Source organism: Vidua macroura, chromosome 28 (genome assembly GCF_024509145.1).
Source record: "Vidua macroura isolate BioBank_ID:100142 chromosome 28, ASM2450914v1, whole genome shotgun sequence".
Classification (NCBI taxonomy): domain Eukaryota; kingdom Metazoa; phylum Chordata; class Aves; order Passeriformes; family Viduidae; genus Vidua; species Vidua macroura.
Window position 1 is genome coordinate 812,729 of NC_071598.1, and position 23,021 is coordinate 835,749.

General features: G+C 67.1%; 2 protein-coding genes across 4 annotated transcripts; one reads left to right on the forward strand and one right to left on the reverse strand.

Moving 5' to 3' along the window:
- The first annotated feature begins 256 nt into the window (after positions 1 to 256).
- Positions 257 to 3,606, forward strand: BRF2 (BRF2 RNA polymerase III transcription initiation factor subunit). Of its 3 annotated transcripts, none has more exons than XM_054000851.1 (5): positions 257 to 430; positions 984 to 1,043; positions 1,238 to 1,559; positions 2,036 to 3,015; positions 3,106 to 3,606. In XM_054000851.1, exons 1-5 carry the CDS (start codon positions 277 to 279, stop codon positions 3,378 to 3,380), a joined length of 1,791 nt encoding a protein of 596 aa, XP_053856826.1. In that variant the 5' UTR covers positions 257 to 276; the 3' UTR covers positions 3,381 to 3,606. The 3 variants fall into 3 exon arrangements, with proteins under 3 accessions (XP_053856826.1, XP_053856824.1, XP_053856823.1); XM_054000849.1 differs by having other exon boundaries at positions 2,036 to 2,940; positions 2,971 to 3,606; XM_054000848.1 differs by having other exon boundaries at positions 2,036 to 3,606.
- Positions 3,607 to 3,723: 117 nt separating this feature from the next.
- On the reverse strand, positions 3,724 to 21,974 carry ADGRA2 (adhesion G protein-coupled receptor A2). The gene is made up of 19 exons (XM_054000836.1): positions 21,754 to 21,974; positions 14,702 to 14,773; positions 11,830 to 11,901; positions 11,663 to 11,734; positions 11,441 to 11,512; positions 11,169 to 11,332; positions 10,888 to 11,101; positions 10,464 to 10,628; positions 9,674 to 9,875; positions 9,439 to 9,588; positions 9,147 to 9,308; positions 8,807 to 9,016; positions 8,538 to 8,739; positions 8,115 to 8,323; positions 7,853 to 7,980; positions 7,335 to 7,458; positions 7,094 to 7,239; positions 6,865 to 6,954; positions 3,724 to 6,635 (listed from the first exon to the last, which is right to left on the reverse strand). The coding sequence occupies exons 1-19, from the start codon at positions 21,972 to 21,974 to the stop codon at positions 5,435 to 5,437; spliced, it is 3,876 nt and encodes a 1,291-aa protein (XP_053856811.1). The 3' UTR covers positions 3,724 to 5,434.
- Positions 21,975 to 23,021: the final 1,047 nt, after the last annotated feature.

Sequence of the window (23,021 nt, forward strand, 5' to 3'; positions counted from 1 at the left end):
GCGGCTCCCCGCCGAACAGGACGTGTTGTCCCCTCGGTGTCACCCTCGGAGGCGCCGCTCCCCCCGCGGTCCCGGGGCCGCCGCCGCCCCCACCGGGCACCCCCGGCGGAACTGGCGGGGGCGGAACGCAGCGTGCAGCGGCGGCGCCTCGGCCGGGCGGGCGTCGGGACGGACCGCGGGCGGCGCCGCTATTGGTGGGCTCGGGGCGGGCGGCGCCGCTATTGGCTGTTGGCGGTGCGCCCGCCCCAGCGCTCCCCCAGCGCGGCGGCGGCGGCGATGGCGGCGCGGGGCCGGTGCCCCGAGTGCGGGTCGGGGTCGCTGGTGGAGGACGCGCACTACGCGCAGCAGCAGCTGGTCTGCGCCGCCTGCGGCTGCGTCCTGTCCGAGGGGCTCCTCACCACCACCTACACCGACGAGGAGCATCTGCGGGGTACGGCACCGGCACCGGGAGCGTCCGCGCTCGGGGGGCGGGTGCAGGGCCGACGGTCCGCAGCTCGTTTGGGCCTCTCCGAGGCGGTCCGAGAAGCGAAGCGCTCCCCGAGCTGTGTCTCGGAGTGCCCGCGGGGCCGTGCCGGGCACTCTCGGGTCACACCGGCCGCTCCCCTCCCTCCCTCCGTCCCCCCCGGTACCGGCGGGGTTTTCCATCCAGGGCACACCCGCAGCGCTTCCCGGCCGGGTCTGGCTTGGAGCCGGTGATGAGCTTGACATTTAAACTGGGGGATCCCTTATTCTCAAAAGAGACGATTAAAATATCTTTGAAATCTCTTAGGAGAGCTTTAAGTGCAGCGGAGCAGCCCCGAGGCCGGTGCCTGCCTCTGTCTGGAGGGAATCCCCGGCTCAGAGGAGAGCCAAGAGCTCCCTTTTACCTGTGCTGCTCTAACTCAGCGCCCTCAGACAGTTCTGATTGTTGCAGTCCGGTTCTGTGGGCACGTCTGTGTCCCTGGATTCCCCGCAGGACTGACTGGCCCGCCCCTGTTTTCCAGAGGTCGCCTATTCCCAGAGCACCGGCCAGAAGGAGCAGCTGAGCCGCTGCCTGCAGCGAGGTAAGAGCAGCTCCTGCACACCCCGTCCTCCCTGCCCGCCGCTCCAGTTTGTTTCACCTGCTCCTAGTGGTGGAAAAGTGCCCGAAAGGGCCGGAGCTGAGCCGGGGGAGGGCGGGGCCGGTGCCTGCCTGCCCTGCGGGACTGGGAGGGGCTTTAGAGCGCTGGAATTCCTCGCTCCGCGTCTGCTCCCGCAGGGATCCGGCGGGTCCAGGACCTCTGCAAGGTGCTGCAGCTCCCGGCCGTGTTCGAGGACACGGCCGTGTCCTACTTCCAGAGGGCTCTGCAGCTCCCCGCCTTCCACCTGGTCAGCCTGGAGAAGAAGGAGCTGCTGGGGGGCTGCTGCGTGTTCGTGGCGTGCCGCCAGCACCGCTGGCCCCTGACCATGGGCACCGTGTGCTCCCTGCTCTACGCCAGGCAGGAGCTCTTCGCCAGCGTCTTCCTGAGCCTGCAGAGGGAGCTGGGGCTCTCGGTGCCCGCCCTGAGCCTGGCAGACCTGGTGACAACGCACCTGAACAGGTGAGGGGGCCCTGCCCGCCCCTTGGAGCCCTCGTTTGTGCTGGCTGGGCGGAGAGGCTGGGGTGTGGCCGTGGGCTGAGCTGTGACACCGGTGTGCGCTGGGGCTGGGCTGGCTTTTGGCCCTCCCTTGTCACCCCTGGGCTCTGATTCTCATCCTGCCCCGTTCTCCTCAGTTGGGAGAGGGCACAGAGGTGCTCAGGGAGGCACCATGGGGTCCCAGATCTCTGAGGCTGGAAAGAATCTCTGAGGCCGTCGAGTCCAAGCCGTGCCCGGTGCCCACCTTGTCACCCAGCCCAGAGCACGGAGTGCCACCTCCAGGGATGGGGACTCCACCCCCTCCCTGGCAGCAATTCCAGTGCCTGAGAACCCTTTCCACAAAGAAACTGCTGCTGGTGTCCTCGAGCAGCGGCCACGGCAGGAGCAGGGTGTGTTTGTCCCCGAGGCTCCCCCTGACCGTGGCCCCTTCGCCCCCGCAGCTTCCGGCTGGTGCAGCCCACGGCCAGCGTCCCCGCGCCCTTCCTGGAGGACAAGGAGCAGCTGCTGGCCCGGACCATGGCCATAGTGGAGCTGGCCAGCGAGACGTGGCTGGTGACCGGCCGGCACCCCGTGCCCGTGGTCACGGCCGCGGCGTTCCTGGCCTGGCAGTCGCTGCGGCCCGGCCCGCGCCTCTGCTGCCCCTTGGCGCGGTTCTGCCGCCTGGCGGGGGTGGACCTGCCCCCCCCGGCCCACCTCAGGCTCAGGGAGCTGCTGGAGATCCTGCTGGGAATGGCCTCCCAGCTCTCCTGGCTGCGCGGCTTCCGCTTGGACAAGAGAACGGTGGTGAAGCACATCGGGGACCTGCTGCAGCACCGGCTGCTCCTGCTCAAACGCGCCTTCAGCCAGCAGGACGGGCAGGGCCAGCAGGACACGGCCCCGGGCCAGGGCTCTGGGAGCCAGGGCTCCCTGGACAAGGGCTCTGGGAGCCAGGGCTCCCTGGACAAGGGCTCTGGGAGCCAGGGCTCCCTGGACAGGGGCTCTGGGAGCCAGGGCTCCCTGGACAGGGGCTCTGGGAGCCAGGGCTCCCTGGACAAGGGCTCTGGGAGCCAGGGCTCCCTGGACAAGGGCTCTGGGAGCCAGGGCTCCCTGGATAAGGGCTCTGGGAGCCAGGGCTCCCTGGACAGGGGCTCTGGGAACCAGGGCTCCCTGGATAAGGGCTCTGGGAGCCAGGGCTGCCCTGGCCAAGACTCTGGGAGCCAGGGCTCCCTGGACAAGGGCTCTGGGAGCCAGGGCTGCCCAGGCCAGGGCTCTGGGAGCCAGGGCTCCCTGGATAAGGAGTCTGTGAGCCAGGGCTCCCTGGATAAGGACTCTGTGAATAAAGACTCCCCAGGCCAGGGGTGCCCAGGCCAGGGCTCTGGGAGCCAGGGGTGCCCAGGCCAGGACTCTGTCAGCCCAGGCTCCCTGGATAAGGACTCCCCAGGCCAGGACTCCCCGAGCCAGGGCTGCCCAGGCAAGGACTCTGTGAGCCCAGGCTCCCCAGATAAGGACTCCCTGGATAAGGGCTCCCCAGGCCAGGGGTGCCCAGGGCAGGCCCCCCCCAGCTCTCCTGCGGTGGCACAGCGGCAGGGCTGTCCCTGGGCAGGGAAGCAGCAGCGTGGGGGCAGCCTGAGGCCGCTGCTCCCTCCCTGCCTCATCCACCCCAGGAAGAGGCCGCGGCCGGCAGCTCCGAGCGCTCCGGCCGTGGCCCTCACGGGCGACGAGCCCATCTCGGACAGCGAGATCGAGCAGTACCTGCGGAGCCCCGAGGAGATCCGGGCCTTCAGGAAGGCCAAGGCCTGGCCCTGAGGGTGGCCGTGGCCCAGAGGGACGGTTTTGGGACCAGAAGCGTGGAGCCCACCAGGGACAGAGTGGTTGTGCTGCAGGGACAGTCGCCCAGGGAATGAGGCTGTGGGGAAGGGGCAGGCTGGGTCCTCCTTAATGTGCTGGACCAAAATGGGCTTTTTATGGAGTGACTGCTTCAGGTCGTGTTACGTTTCTGTTAAAAGTAAATAAAAGTGCAGGTGCCAAGTTTTCCAGGGCAGCCTCACCTTGGACTTCTCATTCTTCAGCAGAATGACTTTGTGAGGGTCAAAACACTGCAGGCCAGGCTGTATTTGAACATGCAGTCCGAGAGAAATCACAGTAGATCTTGGCAGGTTGGCATATCTTTAATATATTAAACAAAACATATCTGCTAGAAAAATTCTATTCATATAAAAATGCAAAAAGACCCCTTTAAAGACATTTCTTTGGCATATTTCCCTCCCTCCCCCCAGATATTGCAGGAAGCTCTGTTGATATGTCATTCGCTTGTAAACAGACAAAACAAAGTGTAATTAAGAATACAAAGCTTTTTCTCTAATACTGTCACAATGCAGCAAGCAATAGAACCACGGGGTGTCAGCCAGGCTGGGGAGGCTGCGGGAGCTGCAGCTTAAGGGTTTAAGCTGTGTTAAATACCAGGGACAATGAAATATTTCAACATTTAACTGGGCAGAGAAGCCGAGGCAGGCAGGGAGTGGCAGGTTAAGCCCAGGGGTTCCCCAGCCCCATGGGGTGAGTGGATCCCAGGTGAGACCAATCCCCACTAAGTGCTTTTCCCTCCCCTGGCTTGTGGCCCTGCCAGCCCCACGACCCCTCGGAGGTAGCTACGTTATTTAACTCATTTGCAGGCGGGGGAAACTGAGGCAGGGGAGGCTGGAAAGGGCAGGGGAGGCACCAGGCTCCCACCTTCCTCCTCTGCTGTGCTGCAGCCTCTCTGCAGCCTGGCTGTTTTACCTGTGTGTGCTAGGAAAAAGGGGACGTTTGTTTTTCAGTGGGAACAATAAGTGCTTATCCAGGTTCCGGCCCTTTGACGGTCTGAGGAAGGTCCCTAATTCCTTGGCATCGTTCCCTTGCCTTCCCAGGAATGGTCCCTGCTCCCCAGAACGGTCTCTGCCTTCTTAGGAGCAAACCTAGGTATTTTCTGAGCTTGAAGCCTGGATTAAGGACACAGAGCTGCTCTGGGCCTCTCCCACATCTTGGTTCTTTGGTGCTTTGGCACAGAGGGTCAGTCCTGGCAGCAGCACACGTCTGCCAGCCCACCCCATTGCACGGCTTGAGCCTCTGAGGGCCTGGGAGCATTTCCTGGCTGTGGTTTTAGTGTCTGGAGCCTTTTCTGGCCGTTATTTTAGTGTCTGGCATTAAAGCAGTGCAGACAATCAATCACCTCACCTTGGAGCTGAGGCTCCTCTTACCTTGTGCTTGGCTTTGCAATATGGCTTTGGCACCGCGCCGCGCCCAGGGCTGGCACAGCCAGGAACGCTGCAGGGGGAGCAGCTGCTCTCCCGAAGCAGTGTGCTCGGGCTGGGGCTGCGCTGCCTGGACGTGAAGGGCACTTGGAGTGGTCCCTCGGCGGGAATATTGCAGTCGTGGCACGGGCGGGCCCCGGCCCAGGGGCGGGAGCGGGGCCCTCGCGTCACCTACGGCTCTGTCTATACATATATACATTCAATAATATAGCTTTGAAAAATAGACATTTCCTCTGTAGAATATAAAATAGCATTTAGGATCAGTCTCAAGTGACATGCAGGAGTGATTAAAGCACGGCTGCAATTCCGGCCGCTGGCGGGCGAGGACTGCCTGGAGCCGCCGGCACCGCGGCGGGAAGCTCGGAGCCTCCTCGGGGAGATGGGTGGGCCCGGGATCGTGCTGTGCCCGGGGGGACCGGAGCCCCCGGCTGTGCCGGAGCCCCCGGCTGTGCCGCCCATCCCTGCTAGTGCACGAGGTGATCGCCGCAGCGCTGCCCCCGCCGTGCCCCGAGCAGCTCCGGCCGCGGCTCCCGCAGGGGAAACGCCGCGGCCGTCGGTCCTTCCCCACCTTCACACGGTGGTTTCGCTCTTCCAGAGGCCGGTCTTCATGCCGGCCACGCTGTCGGCGCTGGCCAGGTTGATGTCGTACTTGCTGCCCTTGAGGCCGCCGTTGTGGCTGCCCACGTTGAGGGGGTAGGAGCGGCGCTTCGCCTCCCTCTCGGCGCTGCCGCCCGGCCGCAGGTTGTCCCGGCTGCCGCTCCTCCGGCGAGCCTCGGCGAAGTCGGGCACCCGCCGCCCGCCGTCGCTGCCCTCCGAGGGGCTGGGGACCGCGTCCCCGTCCTGCGGCACCCGCGGCCCCGCGCGGCCGCCGCTGGCCGGGCTGGTCCTGCCGCTGGGGTAGCTCTCGGAGTGGCTGTTGTGGAGGCTCCCGCTCTCGCTGGACGGGTGCTCCGAGGGGCCCCGCAGCATTTTCAAGCGGTGGTGCTTCCCGTCCCGGCACGGCTTAGTTCTGCCCCGGTGGCTCCTGCGGCCGTGGAGGTTGCTGGTGTGCCTGACGGGCTTCCCGTCGGCAGCGTCCGGCTCCGGGCAGGGCGCCGGGCGGGATTCCACCTGGCTCTGGGCTACCTGCAGGTTGGTGAGCTTGCAGCGGCCCCCGGCAGAGCCGGCGCTGCTGGGCGAGGAGGAGGAGGAGGCGCCGGAGCGAGCGGCCTCTGGCTCGCAGCCGATGAAGACCTGCGAGCCGTCCTCCGGCCCCAGCCCGGGGTGCACGTAGGCCTGCATGGGCAGCGCGTTCCGGTACGACGGGCAGCAGGAGAACCAGGAGCTGAGCACGTCCCGGCGCCGCAGGCAGTGATGGACGAAGATGAAGAGCCCCAGCGCCACGGCGGTGACGCCGTAGAGGCAGCTGAAGACGATGCTCAGGTACCAGCGCTGGGACACGGCCATGGCGCCGAACGTCCACAGGGCCACGTACAGGGCGTGGGTGGCCACCAGCGCCCAGAACTGCACCCGCAGAGAGTAGACACCGTCCCCCTCGGGGCAGGGCGGCCCCGAGTTCAGCGTCACCGAGATGGACCCCGAGTCTGTCAGGAGGTCACTGGTGCCCCCCAGCCGCGGCGCTGGCTCCAGCGGCTCCGGGATGTCTTTCTGGTGCGAGGGTCGGCACTGGAGGCTGAGCCCGGCACAGAGGAAATAAATCCAGGTGACGAGCAGGATGAAAGCCACGGGGACGTAGAAAGCGCCCAGGCTGGGCCGCCACACCAGCCAGCAGCTGTGCGGGAGGAGAGGGGCTCTGAGGGGCTGCTCGGCCCCTCTGCCCTGATGGCAGGGCTCTGTGGAGCTGTGCTGGCGACTTTTTCCCAGTATGTGGATAACTCTCAGGAAAAAACTCACTGACCTTTTCCCAAACTTCTGCAGATTCCCAGTGCCACCAGTTCCCCTGCCCCAGCAGAGAGAGGCCACCCCGTGGGAGGGAGGAAGGGTCGAGCAAGGACACTTACTAGGGGTTGTTGTCGTGGTAGTTTTGGATGTTGACAGCTGCTGTGATCCCACAGATGATGAGGGGGATCCCGCCGGCGATCAGGTAGAACCTGCGGGGGAGGGGAAGTGTCACCGGACACCCGGAGCCCGCGGGAGAGCACGGGGTGGGCTTGTCCAGAGGAGCAAGTCCCGCCCCAGCTCCCGGAGGTGCCCCCGCGGGGCCGGGCCAGGGGGAAGGGGGGTCCGTACCGCAGCATGGGTCTGGGGGCTGCCTGGGACGTGTCCCTGTCCGGCTGCTGTGGCGCCTTCCAGGTCAGCTCCTTGTAGAGCACTCGGGCTTTCACCGCCATCCAGAGCAGCGTGGAGAGGGACGAGTAGTGCAAGATGATGCCGACCTGCGGGAGGAGGCCGCGGTTGGGGAGGGGATGCTGCAGCCCCCCGGTGCCCGTCCTGCAGCTCCCCGCGGTGCTGGGCACTGCCCGGTACCCACGGCCTGGCACACGGCCCGGTAGCCGGTGAGGGTGATGCCTCCCGCGAAGACGGCGGCCGTCATGGCGATGTGGAAGCAGAGGTTCAGCAGCATGTGCCAGCCCTCCCGCGGGATGAGGATGGTGCTGCAAGAGCAAGAGCACAGCGGGCACCTGTGAGCTCCTGCCCGGCCCCGAGAGAGCCACGGCTCCCTTTGGCACAAATCCTGCACCTGGGGGAGGCACCAAGAGCCTGGAGCGTGGCCGGAGGAGATGTACAGGTACCTTCCTGCACACGGGCAAAGGACCAGGACCCAGGGCCACTCGCCGGGCAGCACATTCCCTGAGAATGTGCTTCCTCACTCTCCTGAGAACCCCTGTCCTAAAGGGCCACGTCATGCCGTGGCCATGCCCGTACACCTTCTCCTGGCCCTTGGCACCTGGGGAGCTCCTCCCGCTGCCCACGGAGACACCCAGCCCAGCCCAGCCCAGCCCAGCCCAGCCCCCAGAGCAGCAGCACAGGCGCTGGATGCTCCCTCACCCGTGGTGGACGATGTAGGTGATGATGGTGGTGAAGAGGCAGAGCAGCAGCACGGCCGTGCAGGTGTACATGGCCGGGTGCAGCACCTCCACAGCGCCTTGCGCCTCGCTGGGGAACCCGCTGAGCTCCTGCACGGCACAGCGCAGCCCGTCACACCCCAGAGCAGCGGCCCTGTGCCCCTGGCCCGCCCCACCACCCTCCTGCAGCCCCCACGCTCCCCGCCCTGGCAACGCTCCCGCCCTGCTGCTCGCCCCACGCCTACCATGAGCACGGCCACGTTGCTGAGGTGCCGGCAGTGCAGGGAGGTGACGTTGGGCTCGCGGGCGGCCAGCTGGCACCCCTCGGCGCTCCAGCCCCCCATGCCCCCCAGCACCTCGAAGTTCCAGTAGGCAGCCACGGGGTCCGTGCCCTCCCCGGGGTGTCGCAGGGACACAGCCACCGGCTCTGACAGGTTCCCCACTCCACAGCCATCTGCAGCCATAGAGAAACCGGGTCAGCAGGACAAGTGACACCCCTCCACCTGCACCCCCAGAGGGGCTGGGCACAGGGGACCCTGCACATCCCTTAGGCACATTGCCACCTCCCCATGACGAGCCCAGGGACGGCTCTGCGCTGCGGGAGCACCAGCACAATGCCCCAGGGAGCCCCACGGGGCCCCCCAAGCACCCCACCATGCTGCCCTTACAGGTCCCGGCGTAGATGACTGGGGTGGCCACGCTGCGGCGTTTGCCGTCGTCGGCGAGGCGGGAGGAGTTCCCGGTGCTGCAGAAGAGTTTCCCATTACGGAAGACCAGCAGCTGGAGCTTGCAGTCGGCCCCCGGCGGGGCTGGGGCGGGGCTGGCGAACAGGCTGGGCGGCAGCTGGATGGAGGCCAGGGCGATGCTGTTCTGCGGGCGCACGGTCACTGGTGAGCGGGGGCCGACCCCAGCCCCCCGACCCCCGGCGTTCCCCTACCTTGATTTGGAAGCTGGTCAGGGAGATGTTGGGCCGCCCCGTGGTGCAGCGGAGCCTGAGCTGCTGGTCGGGCGTGGGCTCGGCCCCCCGCTCGGCCGGGGGGGGCCGTCCTGGGGGGGTCCCGTCCCACCGCTGGAACGCCACGCAGCTCAGCCCCACGTAGCTCTCGGGCTTCACCATGTACGCCTCGAAGGCGATGTTACGAGAGTTCTGCCAGCACCACGGAGGGATCATCAGCCCTGGCACGGGCACAGAGCCCCCTGGCATGGCCAGAGACCCCACCCAGCAGCCCACCCTGCCCTCCTCCCCGAATCCAGCCCCAGCCCGTGCTCCCCCTCACCACTGCCATGTGCTGGGAGTTGCTGCCCAGCGTGTGGGCCGCGATCCTCTCCAGGGAGCGCACGATGCTGGTGCAGGCCTTCTCCTCCTTCTGGGACATCCACAGGATGTGGTCGTCCACCAGCATGATGTTGCTGGCCATCTCCACGATCACGTCTGTCAGCTGGGGACAGCAAGCAGCTCTGCAAAGAGCTACCGCCGTCCCCCGAGGAAACACCCCAATTCATGCTTTTCTGCCCCAAAAACACCAGGCTGCACTGGGGCAGGCAGGGGACACCTGCAGCGCTCGTTACCTGCTTGATCTGGTCCACGTAGCCGATAAACTTCTCTATCATCTGGGCCACGTAGAGGACATCAACCATGTCCGAGAAGTTGGCTGCCTCGGCCGTGTAGACGCGGAGCTGGTGAGCCAGGGTCAGGGCGTTGGAGGCATTGATGGGCATCTGCAGGGCGGCACGGCCACGGCGGGGCCACGGTCACTGGCTGGGCCCCCTCCGGCCCAGCCGAGCCCCCGGGCCCCCCACTCACCAGCACGAAGGTGTAGAGCACGCGGGTGATGTCGTTGGTGTAGAGGCAGTGGGAGTAGTCGCCGTCCTCCCAGCGCCCGGTGCGGTCGCAGCGCCGCCACGCCTGCTTCTCGCCCGCCGAGCCCACGCCCGCCGGCCCCGCGGCGAACGGGTGCTGCAGGCAGGGCTGGTAGGCCGTGATCCCTGCCAGGGTGCGGGGCCACCTGCGGGCACCGGCACACCGTGACCCCGGGGCAGCCCCGCCCCGAGCCTGCTCCCCCCGTGCGGCCCCTGTGCAGCTCCACCCGCGGGCACCGCGGCCCCCTCTGCAAGCCGCTGCCGCCGCTGGGCTCTGGGGAGGCTGCCGTGGAGCTCCCCCAAAAGCCGCTGCCGCCGCTGGGCTCTGGGGAGGCTGCCGTGGAGCTCCCCCAAAAGCCCCCACCGTCTCCAGCCCCGTATCCCACTCGGCTCCGGCCGCGTGGGGGGAAGCAGCGGGCAGTGGGGGGGGGCACCGCTAATTTAAGCCACATTGACGGTGCCAGTAATTTATATTCCGTAAGGGCCCCGCCGGGGTTACGGCGGGCGCCCGGAGCCTTTCGTCTCGTGCCAGAGAAATTCCAACACCTCTGCTGCTGGAGCCAGGCTGCGCCGCCGGCACGGGAAGCCCTTCAAAAGCCGTGCCGTTAATCGCTACCAGACGCGCGGTCACCTGCGGCGAGCAGAGGCCCCCGCACGCACCGCTCGCTCTCCGTGTGGCACGGCCACGTGTGTCCCCCCCCCTGCCGCGGCACCTGCGCCGCCGCGGCCCCCACCTGAAGTCCCCGCGGTTGTTGGTGACCCGCTCGGCAGGGCAGTAGGATGCAGAGGTCTCCAGCACCACGATCTCCACCTTCTTGCTGACGTTGCCCTGGGAGGTGGAGACGGCGCATTCCCACTCGCCGTTGGCGGAGACGTGGATGTTGGAGAGGATGAGCTCGCTGCGGGCACAGGAGAGGGGCTGGCACGGCGGGGCTGCCTCACGGCGATCCCCCAGGCTTGCGGACAGGGGGATGCAGGCCACGAAGCACCAAAGGTGCCCACTCTCGGTAGCCCACCCACGGCACTTGGTACCCACACAGCTGTGAGCCCTGTGGCCACGAGTGGTCGTCCCCATCCCCATCCCTGTCTCTGTCCCCATCTCAATCCCAATTCCATCTCCATCCCAGTCCCGATCCCACCCCCATTCCCATCCCTGACCTGGTGATGAAGGTGCAGTCGTGGATGAGACTCTCCTCCACGATGACGCCCGTCTGCTTATCCTCCTGCACGGGCTCGCGGTTGTGGAACCACCGGATCTGGGTGCTGTTGTCCAGGTACGTGGCCGTGCACTGGAAGGGCAGCCGGTCGCCCTGGAAAACCACCTGGCGCAGCGACGGGATGAGGTGGTGGGTGTGCAGCTCCGGGGCTCCCGCTGCGGGGGACACAGGTGAGCCCGCGCCGCCGCCGCCGCCGCCGCCCCCGCCCCGGCCCCGGCTCACCGCAGCGGAGCTGCCCGTCCCGCGCCCCTCGCAGGGCCACGCCGCGCAGCTGCCGGGGGAAGGCGCACGCCGTCCGCTCCGAGATCTGCGCCGGCCGCTCGCGGGCCCAGCGCAGCACCCAGCGCAGGTTGCAGTCGCACGTCAGGTACTCGGTGCCAAAGTCCCTGCAAGGGATGGTGTCACGGGGCACCCGCGGGCCTGGGGCACCCGCCGGCCCTGAGACCCTCGGCAGGGCCCCCCCCGGGCGCTGAAACCCCCGGGCACCAACTCACACGACTTTCAGGGAGGGGAGCTCATCAAAAACACCGGGCGGGAGGCTGGAGAAGATGTTTCCGGACATGTTCCTGCGGGACAGGAGAGAAGGATGGCATGGAGGTGGCCAGGAAGCTGCTGGGAGAGGGGACACTCCCAGGCCCCTTGATGTGCCTGCACACCCCCTCGCTCTCAGGAGAAGGGGACAGGGCTGGCCAGGGTGTCCCCAGGGAGCCACTTACAGCCGGAGGAGGTTGGGGAGGCCCTGGAAGACGCTGGCGCTCAGGCAGCCGATGCGGTTGTTGGAGAGGTCCCTGCGAGGTGAGTGGAGGGGCCATCAGGGCTGGGGATGCCCCACTGTCCCCGCTGTTGCCCCCAGGGTGGTCTGAGGGCCTGCACCGGCACTTACAGCCGCTTCAGCTCGGGGAGGCCGAGGAAGGCGCCTGGCTGCACGGTGCTGATCAGGTTGTTCTTCAGGTCCCTGCGGGGAGACAGGCGCAGCTCTGGGGGTGTGCTGGGGGAGCCCCATCTCCAGGAGACGCAGCACCGGGGGCACGAGCACACCCTTCCACCCCCGCCCCCATCCCCTTCCTTGGCCCCCCCAGGCGCTGCCCGCTCCCTGCGGGGGCCTCGTGAGCAGTTTTCCATCCCATTTCTCTCCCGTTATCTCTCCGGGGGATGCAGGGAAGGCGCACACCCTGCCCCCGGGGGGATGCCAGCCCCTGGGCACGCCCTGGGTGCCCTGCGGAGCATCGAGCGTCCCCGCAGGCTGCTGGCACCGGCCCCGCATTGCTTCCGGAGCAGCCGTATCCCGGCGGGTTATCTCCTGCGTGCGGGATAAGAGCACGGCCCCGGACAGCTCCTTTGAGCAATTAGCTTGATTGCGGGCGCACATCTAATCAGGGGCTCGCCTGGCGCACACCTCGCGGGGCGGCTGCCGGCAGAGAGGGGAGCACTGGTGGCATCGGCCGCTCTGGCCAGCCCCTGGGACCCGCGGCAGCTTCTGCTGAGCACCGGCGCTGTCCGGGAGAGGAAATGGGATCCATATGGATCCGTGTTTATTTATAGCAGTCTCCGCGGAGCTCCTCGCTGGGTCTCCCGCTGCTCTGCCTGCGGCCCTGGGGACACCCCGTGAGCCACAGCCCTGCTGGAGGGCCACAGACCAGCGGCCGGGATGGGGAGCGGCGCGACCCCTTCCAGCAGACCCGGGATGCGAGGGGGGAGTCCCGCCGGCGAGACGAGAGGGGCCCCTCGGCGAGAGGAAACGCGGCCGGCGTCATCCCGGCCCTCCGGGCTGATGCAACAGCTCTGCCCAGCACGCCTGCCGCTCCCGGCGCTGCTGACGGACAGACGCACGTCCCGGCAGCTGCCGCGGCCGGCAGGGCAGACAGGTGTGCGGGCAGGTGTGCACAGGTGAGCGCTGGTGCTGAAGGAACAGCTCCGCTCACCTGCACCGCCGCCTGCACCAACAGGAGTCCCCTTGCCACAAACAGCCCACAAAAGCCCGTGCCCAGGGCGACCACCGCTGCCGGCCCCCCGTCCAGCTGGGACTCCGACCCCAGAGCACCCCCAGCACACCCTGCCAGCCAAAACACATCCGGTGACAAAACCTGAGGCCCCTGGTCAGGTCTGGCGGGTCTGGGTGCTGCAGGGCCCACCAGCCGGGGACGGGACCCTCCGGGGACCGTGCTGGGCCCCAGGGGCTTGCAGCCAGCCTGGCAGCCTTCCTCACTCAGGCGCTTCCTGCCGCGGGCCGGGCCGGGGCTGCTGCTGCTGATTTCCGATAAGGCTCCTCTTTTCCCTGCTCTGCGCGTTTGCCTTTGCATTTCCTGCGGTCCCGAGCCCCCTCCTCCCCCAGCCAGTGGCACGAGAGCCAGCAGTGGCTCAGTGCCACGTGTGCGCGGGGACACCCCAGCACCACCTGTGCATGGGGACCCCAATCACCGCGAGGGCACAGAGACCCCCACTGCAGCAAACTCCGGCCCCAAGGACCCGAGCCATCCTGATTCACTGCCCCGAGCACGCTGGGGTGAGCCCACAACTCCCTGTGCACCCACTGCAGCCCAGCAGACAGACGGACGGACGGACAGAGTCCATCCCCGTCCCTGCTGTCACCCACCGAGCCCCCTCGCATCCCCCCAGGGCCGTTCCCAAGCGGGGCTCTGCTAATGAGCCGCCGCCGCATACCGTCCCCGCTCAGACTCATTAATCTCATTACGCCGCTACAAATCACTGCAGATGCCAAGGCAGGGGGGAGGTGGTCCTTGGGGGCACCCCTGACATCCAGGGAATGGGCTCTCCCCACTGTGCTGGGACCCCAAAGCCCCCACGGCGGCTGCCAGGGTGGGCGGGGGCCTTGCCAGCCCCGGGCTGGGAAGCGAGGGGCCCCGCAGCCCCCACGGTGTCCCCGCCACGCCAGCACAGGCTCTCCACGGGGCACGTCTGCGCCACGGCCCCAGAGCGACCCGATGGGAACAATTCTGGCTCCTGTCGAGGGCGATCAGGCGCGGCGCAGCGCGATGCGGCCGGCCGGGGCGGGGGAGCGCTGCCCACCCGCCCCAGGCCCCCTCTGACCCCGTGGTGAGCAGGAGGTGCCCTGGGGCAGCTGCTCTCCCAGGATATGGCGACCTTTAGGGGATCCCCGGGCACACGGCGGGCTGCAGGGTCATCGCCCCCCCGGCTGCTCCTTCCCGTGTCCCGCGATCCCTCCCGCTCACGAGGGTGCGGTGCCCGGAGCAGGAGGTGGCCCCGCACCCTGACCCCTGCTGGGGAGGACTCTGCTACGTGGGATGCTGTCCCCACGGTGAGTGCTTTTCCCTCACCCCAAAAGCCGGCCCGTGGGGGTTTCCACGGGAGCCCGCAGAGCGCAGGAATGCGCGAGACCCTCGCAGGGCCGCGGCGGGAACAAAACACCCTCAGTGCCGGTCCCCGCGCCTGCATACCTACAGATCAAACCCATATGGGGGCCATAAATCTCCCCTTCCCGCAGCTCCCTCCATAGAGATGCCTTTCATGGAGAGATAAGAAAGTTGACTTTGTTCGGGGGGACAATGTCTCTTTTCATACCGGCCCTCACGGAGGGGCCCCCCCGGCGCCTCCCGCCCCACTGCAGCTCCCGGGGTCCCCGGCATGCCCGGGGGTGCCAGTGGCAAATTCTGCGCTGCAGTGCTGCTCCTGCTGCAGCACATCAGGGGCAGAACGCGAGTGATGGCGCTACCACCCACCGTGGAAGCCCAGCCTGCACTCCGCTGCCCCCGCCCTCCTGCCCGAGCCCCACTCACAGCTTCTCCAGAGCCCGCAGCCCGAAGAAGGAGCCGTTCTCCAGCACCGTGATCTTGTTGTTGCTCAGCAGCCTGCGGGAAGAGCAGAGGGAGAGGGGCAGCCCCGTTAGCCCACCTGCCACAGCCCCCCAGCCGTGCCCTGGTGGCCCAGGAGCTGCTGGGGAGGAAGGACAGAGAGACAGACAGACAGACAGACAGACCCCCACAAGCGGCCACGGCCCCGGCTGTGCCCCTGCGGTGGTGGCCACGGAGGTGTCCCCTCCAGGGGCAGGCTTGCATGGCCAGGTGGGAACAGGGAATGCAACGGCCGTGCGGGGATGCAGGAGCCGTGCGGGGATGCAGGAGCCGTGCGGGGATGCAGGAGCCGTGCGGGGATGCAGGAGCCGTGCGGGGATGCTCTGCGTGGTGCTCGTGCCTCGGACCACACGGGCTGGCTGCCCTGGGATCCCCGTGCTGGCTCCTGGGGCATCGCCTTGGTGCGAGGAGCTACTCGTGCAGGAGGTGACCCCCAGCCCAGCACCAAGGGGGCACCCCAAGGGCCTGCAGCCGGAAGGGGGTCCCCCAGCTCCTGATGGTCATTGTGGCTATCCCAGGAGCCTCCCAGCAGTGAGATTTAACCCCAAAATAAACAGCTTTGCTGACCAAAGGGCCCCTTGCGGGGTGATGGGAGTGGACGGAGGGCACCAGCACCCGGCGATTCAGCCACGAGCTCATTAAAGCTCCTTAGCGCAATTAGCAGAGCCAGACCCCGCTCTCGGGGACCAGCGTTGCCTCTCCGGAACTCCCGGGCGGGCACCGGCGACGCCGGCGCCGGCAAAGCGACCCAGAGACGGAGCGGGGGCAGGCGGCAGCCGGGCCGGGAGGGCATCCTGGAGGCCTGGCCGGGGGAGCCGCTGGAAAAAGGGCTCATTGAGGGCCGGGCCGGGGCTGTTTACACACGGGCGGGCCCGGCGGCCGGGCTGAATGGCCGCTCTGTGCTGCCGCCCGGCCCCGCCGGACGCGCTGCCCGCGGAGCCGCCGCCGCGCTCGGCTCGGGGCAGGACCGGGACCGGGACCCGCAGCCCCCCGCAGGCTGGGTGGGAGGGAAGGGCCGGGGTCTGGCAGCGCAGCCCCCGCATCCTGTGCTAATGAGGAGCCGCCACCGGGCACCGGCGCGTCCGCGGGGCCCTGGACCCGGCCGGCGGGGAGCGGAAACGTCCGGCGGCCCCGACGGCTGCAAATTGCTTCCACACGCCGGCGGCCGGAGCTGCCACGGCCAGGGCCATGCCTGGCCCTCTCCTCCCCGCCGGGAGCACTCTTTGCCGGGGCTCGCCTCGCCCCATCTCAGCCCAGGACCCTTCCCAGAGCAGGGGACAGCTTCCAGGGATGTTTCCATCGCTCCTGGCACGGCCCCGGCAGCCCGTGGCGCGCCCCAATTCCCCGCCGCGGCATCGGTGGGGGCTGTTGCTCAAGGCCGGGCTGTCCCCGAGGGCTCCAAGAGGTTTTAATTCCAGCGGCAGGAGATTTCACAACCGAAGGCACGGGCTGTGCCGGGGGATGCGGAGCCCCGGCGTGGTGGCAGAAGCGGAGCCCAGAGCCGCACCCCGCCGGCTCCCGGCCCTCGGCCGAGCCCCGGGGAGGCTCGCTCAGAGCCCCGGGACCTCTGCGCCTCTGCCACAGCGCCACAGCTCCCGCCTGCAAAGGCGGCGCTCCTGACTTCCAGCGGCATCGGCTGCACCTGGGATCTGCCGCCCGAGCCGGGGCCACCCGGCCGGGGCAAAGGCACCCCCAGGAAAAGGCCGGGACCCCCGCACGGCTCAGGGCACCCTGAGCTGCAGGAGCTGCCCACGTCTGTCCTTTCTCAAGGAGAAGAGATCCTTGACTAAAAGGAGGGCTCGGCACAAAAGTGTTGTGCTGACAGTGACAGTTTGCCCCAAATTCCACCCCCCCTCAGTAAAGCTTTTCCTGCGTCGGGATCCTGGCTCTTTTCTTCCCTGTCCTACAGAAGCCATCTGGGTCGCACTCCCCAGTTACAACCCACATCCTCCAACACGGGTTTGTTTTGTTTTCTCTAGTTTCATGGAGATTATGTTCCAAATTGTTTTCTGTTTGGGTTTTTTAGGGATTTTTTGGTTTTTTTTTCCCCAGGAAGTTCTCATCGGGCTCCATGGCACTTTCCATTCCCACATGTCCACAGGCAGCAGAGCCACGTGTGGGTCCTTGGCACTGTCCCCTCACAGGATATTAGCTGAGAACCCCCAAAATACAATGGGATCAGTGAGCCCACGAGGCCCCCGGGGGGTCGCGGGCCAGCAGCCCCTGAGCCACGCTGGAGGCCCAGCTGTAGGGACAGACCCAGAGCCCCCCAGTGCCTTCCAAACCCTGCGAGCTGCCCTGGGAGGAGGGATCAGCTGGGGGAAGGGGCTGCAGGGCTGTAAGCCGACCACTGCCCCCGGCTCACCGAGGCCAAGCTGCCGCCGCTGGGCTGCGAGATCCAGGCAGGGCTTGCAGTGGTTTCCCACACGCTCCCCGAGGTCTGGGGGTGCAGAGGGGGGCCGGTGCCCCCCCATCCCACCCATCCACAGGCTCGGCAGGCCGTGGAAACAGAGCCGTGGCCTTTGGAGCTGTTGCTCATCTCCCAGCTCAGGCTGGGACCCCTCAGCTCAGCAGGAGCAACCCCCGGCCCAGGGGGGGAGGGAGGGAGGGCTGGGGATCCCTCGCACCCCCAGGCCTCGGTGCGCTCCAGAACCCTCCCGCCTCCTTCGGGAGCGGCTCCCTCACCCTGCCCGGAGCCCGGGACCCTCCGGCCCCGCGGGCGGGGGCGGGCGGGGGGCTCCTGCCGGGACAGCCCCGCCACGGGGACAATAATCGGCTAATTGAGCGGCGGCTGGAAAAGTCCCTCTGGACAATGCGGGGATTAAGGACTGGAGCATGGAGTCAAACGGAAACGATGGGGGATGCGCGGTGGGGATGGCGGAGGGGGGAGCCCCAGGGAGCATCCTCCCATCCCGGGGATCCAGCCTGGAAGGGGCTGCGCGGGCTTGGAGCCCTCGAGGCTGCCGGCAGAGAGATACAGATCCCTTCTTCTTCTTCTTCTTCTTCTTCTCCTCCTCTTTTTTTTTTTCATCTCAAAAAGAGGAGCCAAAAGTGAAAAAAAACAAGATTGTTTTTTCAAGCGTGCTGGAATCCACTTGGATAAATAACAGCTCCAGAAACTGGGCTGCTGAAACAATAAACTTCCTCTGGACCCAACCAAAAAAGGACGCGGGGAGACGGTGGCTCCCCAGCCCGGGCAGGGGAGGCAGCGGCGTTCCTGGGGGGCCGCGCTGGGGGCGGGGACCGGCCCGGCTCTGCTCTCCGAGTGCATTAATTCAAAGCATATGCCGGGAGCAGATACGGCGCAGGCTGCGCCCCGAGCACGGCTCGCTGCTCTGCACAGGGATTTCGGGAAGGGAAAAGAGGGGCCCCGGGGCTGCTGAGAGGTGCTGAAGGCTCTGGCAATGAGAAAGGCTCTGGGGGCGGCAGGATCGCAGCGGGGGCACGCAGCAACCTAGAGGGACCCCACGGAGCCCCAGGGGGATTCTGCAGCATGCCAGAGGGGCTCACAACATCCCTGGGGGGAGCCCACACTCCAGCAAGGACCCCACAGCTCCCAGAAGGAACCTTGCACCCCACATCTTGGGGGATCCCCCCTCCCTGCTTTGTTTGGGTGCTCGGGGGCTCTTCCCCTCCCTGCGCCGTGCCCGGGCGTTTCCTCCAGCCTCACGTCACGCCGGGCTATTTTGGATGGTGAAAATTATTGTTCCAACCTTCGGCTTTTGTTAGCACAGGAAAAATAAGCCCTGGAGAGAGGGCGAAGCCTCCCGAGCCAGCCTGGGCCGGGATGCTCCGACGCACCGGGCAGCACCACGACCTACAGCCCTGGAAAACCCAAACCTGATGGAGCTGCAGCCCAATAAACAACAAATAAAAAGCTGAAGAAGGCTTGAGAAAGAAATCATCTGCAGGGCCCAGGATAGAGCAGCCTTGGAGCAGGGAGTTCAAGTAGAACTGGAAATTGGTCATAAGTCAAAGCCCTCTATTCCCTGCAGACAATCTGTAATTTCAGTGCAATCAAGCTGTGCACATAAATGAGGCCTGTGCTGGGATTCCACATCTGGAAGAGGTTTGGGCTCCCGCCCGTGTGACAGCGGGGCTGGCCCAGCCTCTCCAGCCCTCGTTAGGGATGTGGCGCTTTTTCCATGGGGCGATTAGCACAGGGGTCAGCTGGGGGGGATTAAAGCCTCGTTAATCCCTGTCTGCAGCACCCCGGCACCTCACGGCCACGCTGCAGGGACGGCCCCGAGAGGTGCCAAATCCCCCGGTCCTAACTGGAGCAGGATGTGGGGCTGGGGCCACGCTGTGCCCCAGGCTGCACTGGTGCCAGCCCTGCCAGCGCAGCCAGGTGACCCCTCTGGGGCCACGGGTCAGAGCGGGGTGACAGCCCAGTGCGCCGAGGCTGGCACCCCTCCTTCCTCCCCGCAGGGAGCCGGGCACAGGAACGACCTGGCTATAAACTGGGGTGGGTGCTGGGGAGCACACGCCGGGAAACCTCTGCTGGGGCTGTGGGGGATGTGTGGGCATCACCCCCTTCCCCAGACCCACAGCCTTCCCTGGAGATCCCTGCGAGGGGGCGAGGGGAGAGGAGCCACAGTTCTGCTCAGCAGACACTCCCTGTCCCTGGGACACTGGGGCCGTGCCGAGCCCAGCAGCGGCTGCAGGACAGGTCCCTGGGGCCACAGGCACCCCCCACCCCTTGTCCTTGGTCCCCCACCCCTGCCCTGCCCGTCCAGGGCGATGCCAGCGCGCGTTTCTCAGGCGCGGGGGGTGAATGCGCAGCAGCTGCAGCGCAGGATTCCTCAGTGCAGGCTGATAATTAAAGAAAAATAAAGCGAGAGTGTGGGAAAAGCCAAATGGGAGGCGGGATGAGGGACCCACGGGGTGACAGACCTCCTGCAGCCACTGAAGCTTCTCTGGCCGCCCGCCTGTCCCCAGCCTGGACAGCTGGAGCTGCGGCCGGGCCAGCGTCCCTCCCGCCTGGCGGCTGCTGGGAAGAGCCTCCCCCGTGCTGAGCACTCCGGCACTCCTGATTCCAGGCTGGACCGGATGGGCGCTGGAACACGGCTCTGCTTTGAAGTGTCACTGCCCCAAACACATTTCCTGCAGCAGGGGCAACAGCAGTGCTGAGCACCCTGGGGGACAGAGGGGACCTGAGCACCCTGGGGGACAGACTGGACCTGGCACCCTGAGGGACAGACTGGAGCTGGCACCCTGGGGCACGTGTAGGAGCCCTGCTCACGCCCAGCTCACCCACGGAATTCAAGGTTTGGCTGTCCCCAGCAGGATGTCCCCAAGGCACGTGCAGCCCTTGCCACATGCCTGGGCCCCTCCACTCCCTGCCCGCACCCCAGTGACTCCAGGAGACGCTCCCAAAGTCGGAGCCTCTGGTTTTGATTGTTCCATCTGGAAAGGGTTTGGAATAAATCATGTTTACTGCACGAGAGCAGAGCCAGGGTCACCGCATATTTGTAGGTTTCTGCCTACGCCTGTAGGTTTCATGTCACGTTTTAGTGGGATCGTGTAATGCCCTAATGCTTCTGCACGGTCATCCCGGCCCCTCCAAGGGAGCCCTCAGCACAGGCAGCACAACCCCCTGCCTCGCTGGGAACAGCTGGGGAGGGCCCTGGAGCAGGCCTGGGACGCTTTTCCCAAACTGACAAAGGACCGAACGTCCCCATGAGTGCTTGCGAGGGGCTGACACACAAGGAACGGCCGTAAGAGGAGAGACGTGAAGAGCAAAGCTCACGAGTGCGATGGAGAGCCCAGCTGTCACCTGCCTGAGGCCCCCCAGTGTCCCCCCACCGAGGGAAGCCCAAGACACCCATCAGTGCTGCTGTTCTGGGACAATTTATGCTTTTAGCGTGGCCGTTGCACTCAGGCCCTGCTCACGGCACCACCCCGTAGCGCCGGCGCGCTCATGGCCACACTGCACATGGGGACAGTGGTGCCAGCGGGGTCACCTTCGCTGCCACCCTCACCCCAAAGCAGCAAGCAGCACCCGAGAAACCAGAGCAACACGGCCCACGGGTTCGGGCATGTGAGAGCAGACAGGACGAGGCAGCCCCCAAGCCCAACCTCTGCAGCGTCCCAGCCACCCCGGGCAGTCCCAGGAGGGCAAGGTGGGAGCCGTGGCCACGGGCAGGCAGCACGGCCACCCTGCCCGGACAACGCTCCGGGGGAAAGCCACGCTCCCCCCAGCTGCAGAGCTGCCAGCCCAGCCTCCAACCCAGATTTTAATTCAAACATCTCCTCTGGAGTTATAAATAAACCCTGCAGCGAGCAGCACACGGCTGCCAGCTCCGGCCGAACCCCAACCCCCGGCACGGGGGCCGCGAGGAAGAGGAGCCTTTACGGATCAAGCAGCAGCGTCAGAACCTCTGCACAAACGCCAAACCCATTAACCGCTCCTGATGGCCTCTCAGTAAATATTTCCAGGGACAGCAGTCACTTTCAAACAAAAACATGTTCCCCAGCACGCAGAAACGCTGCGGAGGGAAGCAGGAGAAGGAGCTCGTTTCCTGGACTTCCACCTCACGTCCACACCAGCCCCGCTCTGTCGCCGCGCCGTGGGGACAGCGGGGTCCCCCCGGCAGCCCAGAGCCTCGACGCCCCTTTAACGCGATTTAAACCACGCTAGGCAGCACCGAGCGACGCTTTCGCGGGCGCAGAGTCGCTTGCTGAGAGGAAAAAGTAACTTCACTGCGCTCCGGACCCCGCGGGGCTTCACGCCCAGCCCCGCGTCCCCGGTTCCCGAGTCCCCGCCGCGCAGCTCCAGCACGGAGAGGGCTCAGCGCGACCCACGCGTGGGCTCTCGTCCCGCTCAGGGTGCGCCGGGGCGGCGGGCGTGGGGCGGCAGCGCGGCCGGGGCAATGCCGGGGGCAGGAGGGAGATGCCCGGGGGGAGATGCCGGGGGCAGGGGGGGGATGCCCGGGGCCGGGTGCGAAGCCCGGGACGCTGCCGCTCGCGGTACTCACAGCGTGACGGTGCCCTCGGGCAGCAGGCGCGGCTCGGGCGGCGCGGGGAGCCCCCCGCCGCTGCAGACCACCCTCCGCCGGGGCGCGCCGGGGCCGCCGCCCGCCTTGGCCCGCTCGGCCGCGCACTTGCAGCCCAGGCTGAGCGCGGGGCAGCTCCGCGCTCCGGCCCCGGGGCCGCTCAGCGCCGCCGCCAGCAGCACCAGCGCCGCCGCCCGCCGCATGGCCCCGGCCCCGGGCCACGGCTACGGGCTCCGGCTCCGCGCCCGCCGCCGCCCCGCTCCCCGGGGCGGCTCCGGCGGCGCCGCCTCCCCCGCTCGCCGCGCTCCGCCGCCGGCCCTGGCGCCTCCCCCGGCCCGCCCCGGCCCGCCCCGGCCCCGCCGAGGGCAGCGGCTCGGCCCCCCCGACGGCACCGGCGTGGAGGAGCGGGGAATCCGCGCGGAGCAGAGCGGGACCCCCGCGGGCAGCAGCCCGAGCCCCGTGGGGTCCCGCAGGACCGAGAGCGACGGTCGCCAGGTCCCACGCCAGCCCCGGAGGGCTCCGGCCGCTCCCACTCCGGGGCCGAGCCGGAGCCCTGCGCGGGTCGGAGCCCACGCGGTCCGTGCGGCCACCCTGCGGTGCCTCGCTGCGACATTCCGGCTGTGACAAGCACAGGGCGCCGTGTCGGGGCTGGTGACACACACGTGGGACCCGCAGATCTTTGTGTGAGTTTTCTGGGAGTTCTGTGCTGTCCCACTGCCTGTGGGACCCCGGGACCCCGCGCCCGGAGCTGCTCCCGGCACAAACTCTCAGTTCACTCCGTGGTCACGCTGCCCTGTGCCCTCCCAGCCTGCGCTCTGCAGTTAACACTCGTCCCCCTCGGCTTCCCTGTTTGCTTCACTGCTTTTCTCACCAAGTTCAATATTTTTCTTCCCGCTCCCCCCTCCCACGTCCCCGCTGCCTCCCGCCTGACTCCAGCCCTCTCGGCCGCCCGGGGCTCGGCTTCTCCGAGGCCACGGCTCGCTGCAGCGCCGAATCAAAAGGGATCAAAAGCCGGCAATGAAGTCGGCAGGACCCCGTGCCAGGGAGCGGAGGAAAAGGGTCATGGAAGGACGACAAGACGACGCTGGGAATGCGGTTTCTCTCCAGGACCAACAGTTCCTGGAGGGGAAGAGAAATTTACTCCTCTCTCCAAATAAATACAGCCCGCCGTGGCAGTGGGCGCCGGGGAGCGGAGAGCAGCTCAGCTCCCACCCCGGGCTGCTCCCACGTGTGCTCGCGGTCGGGAGCAC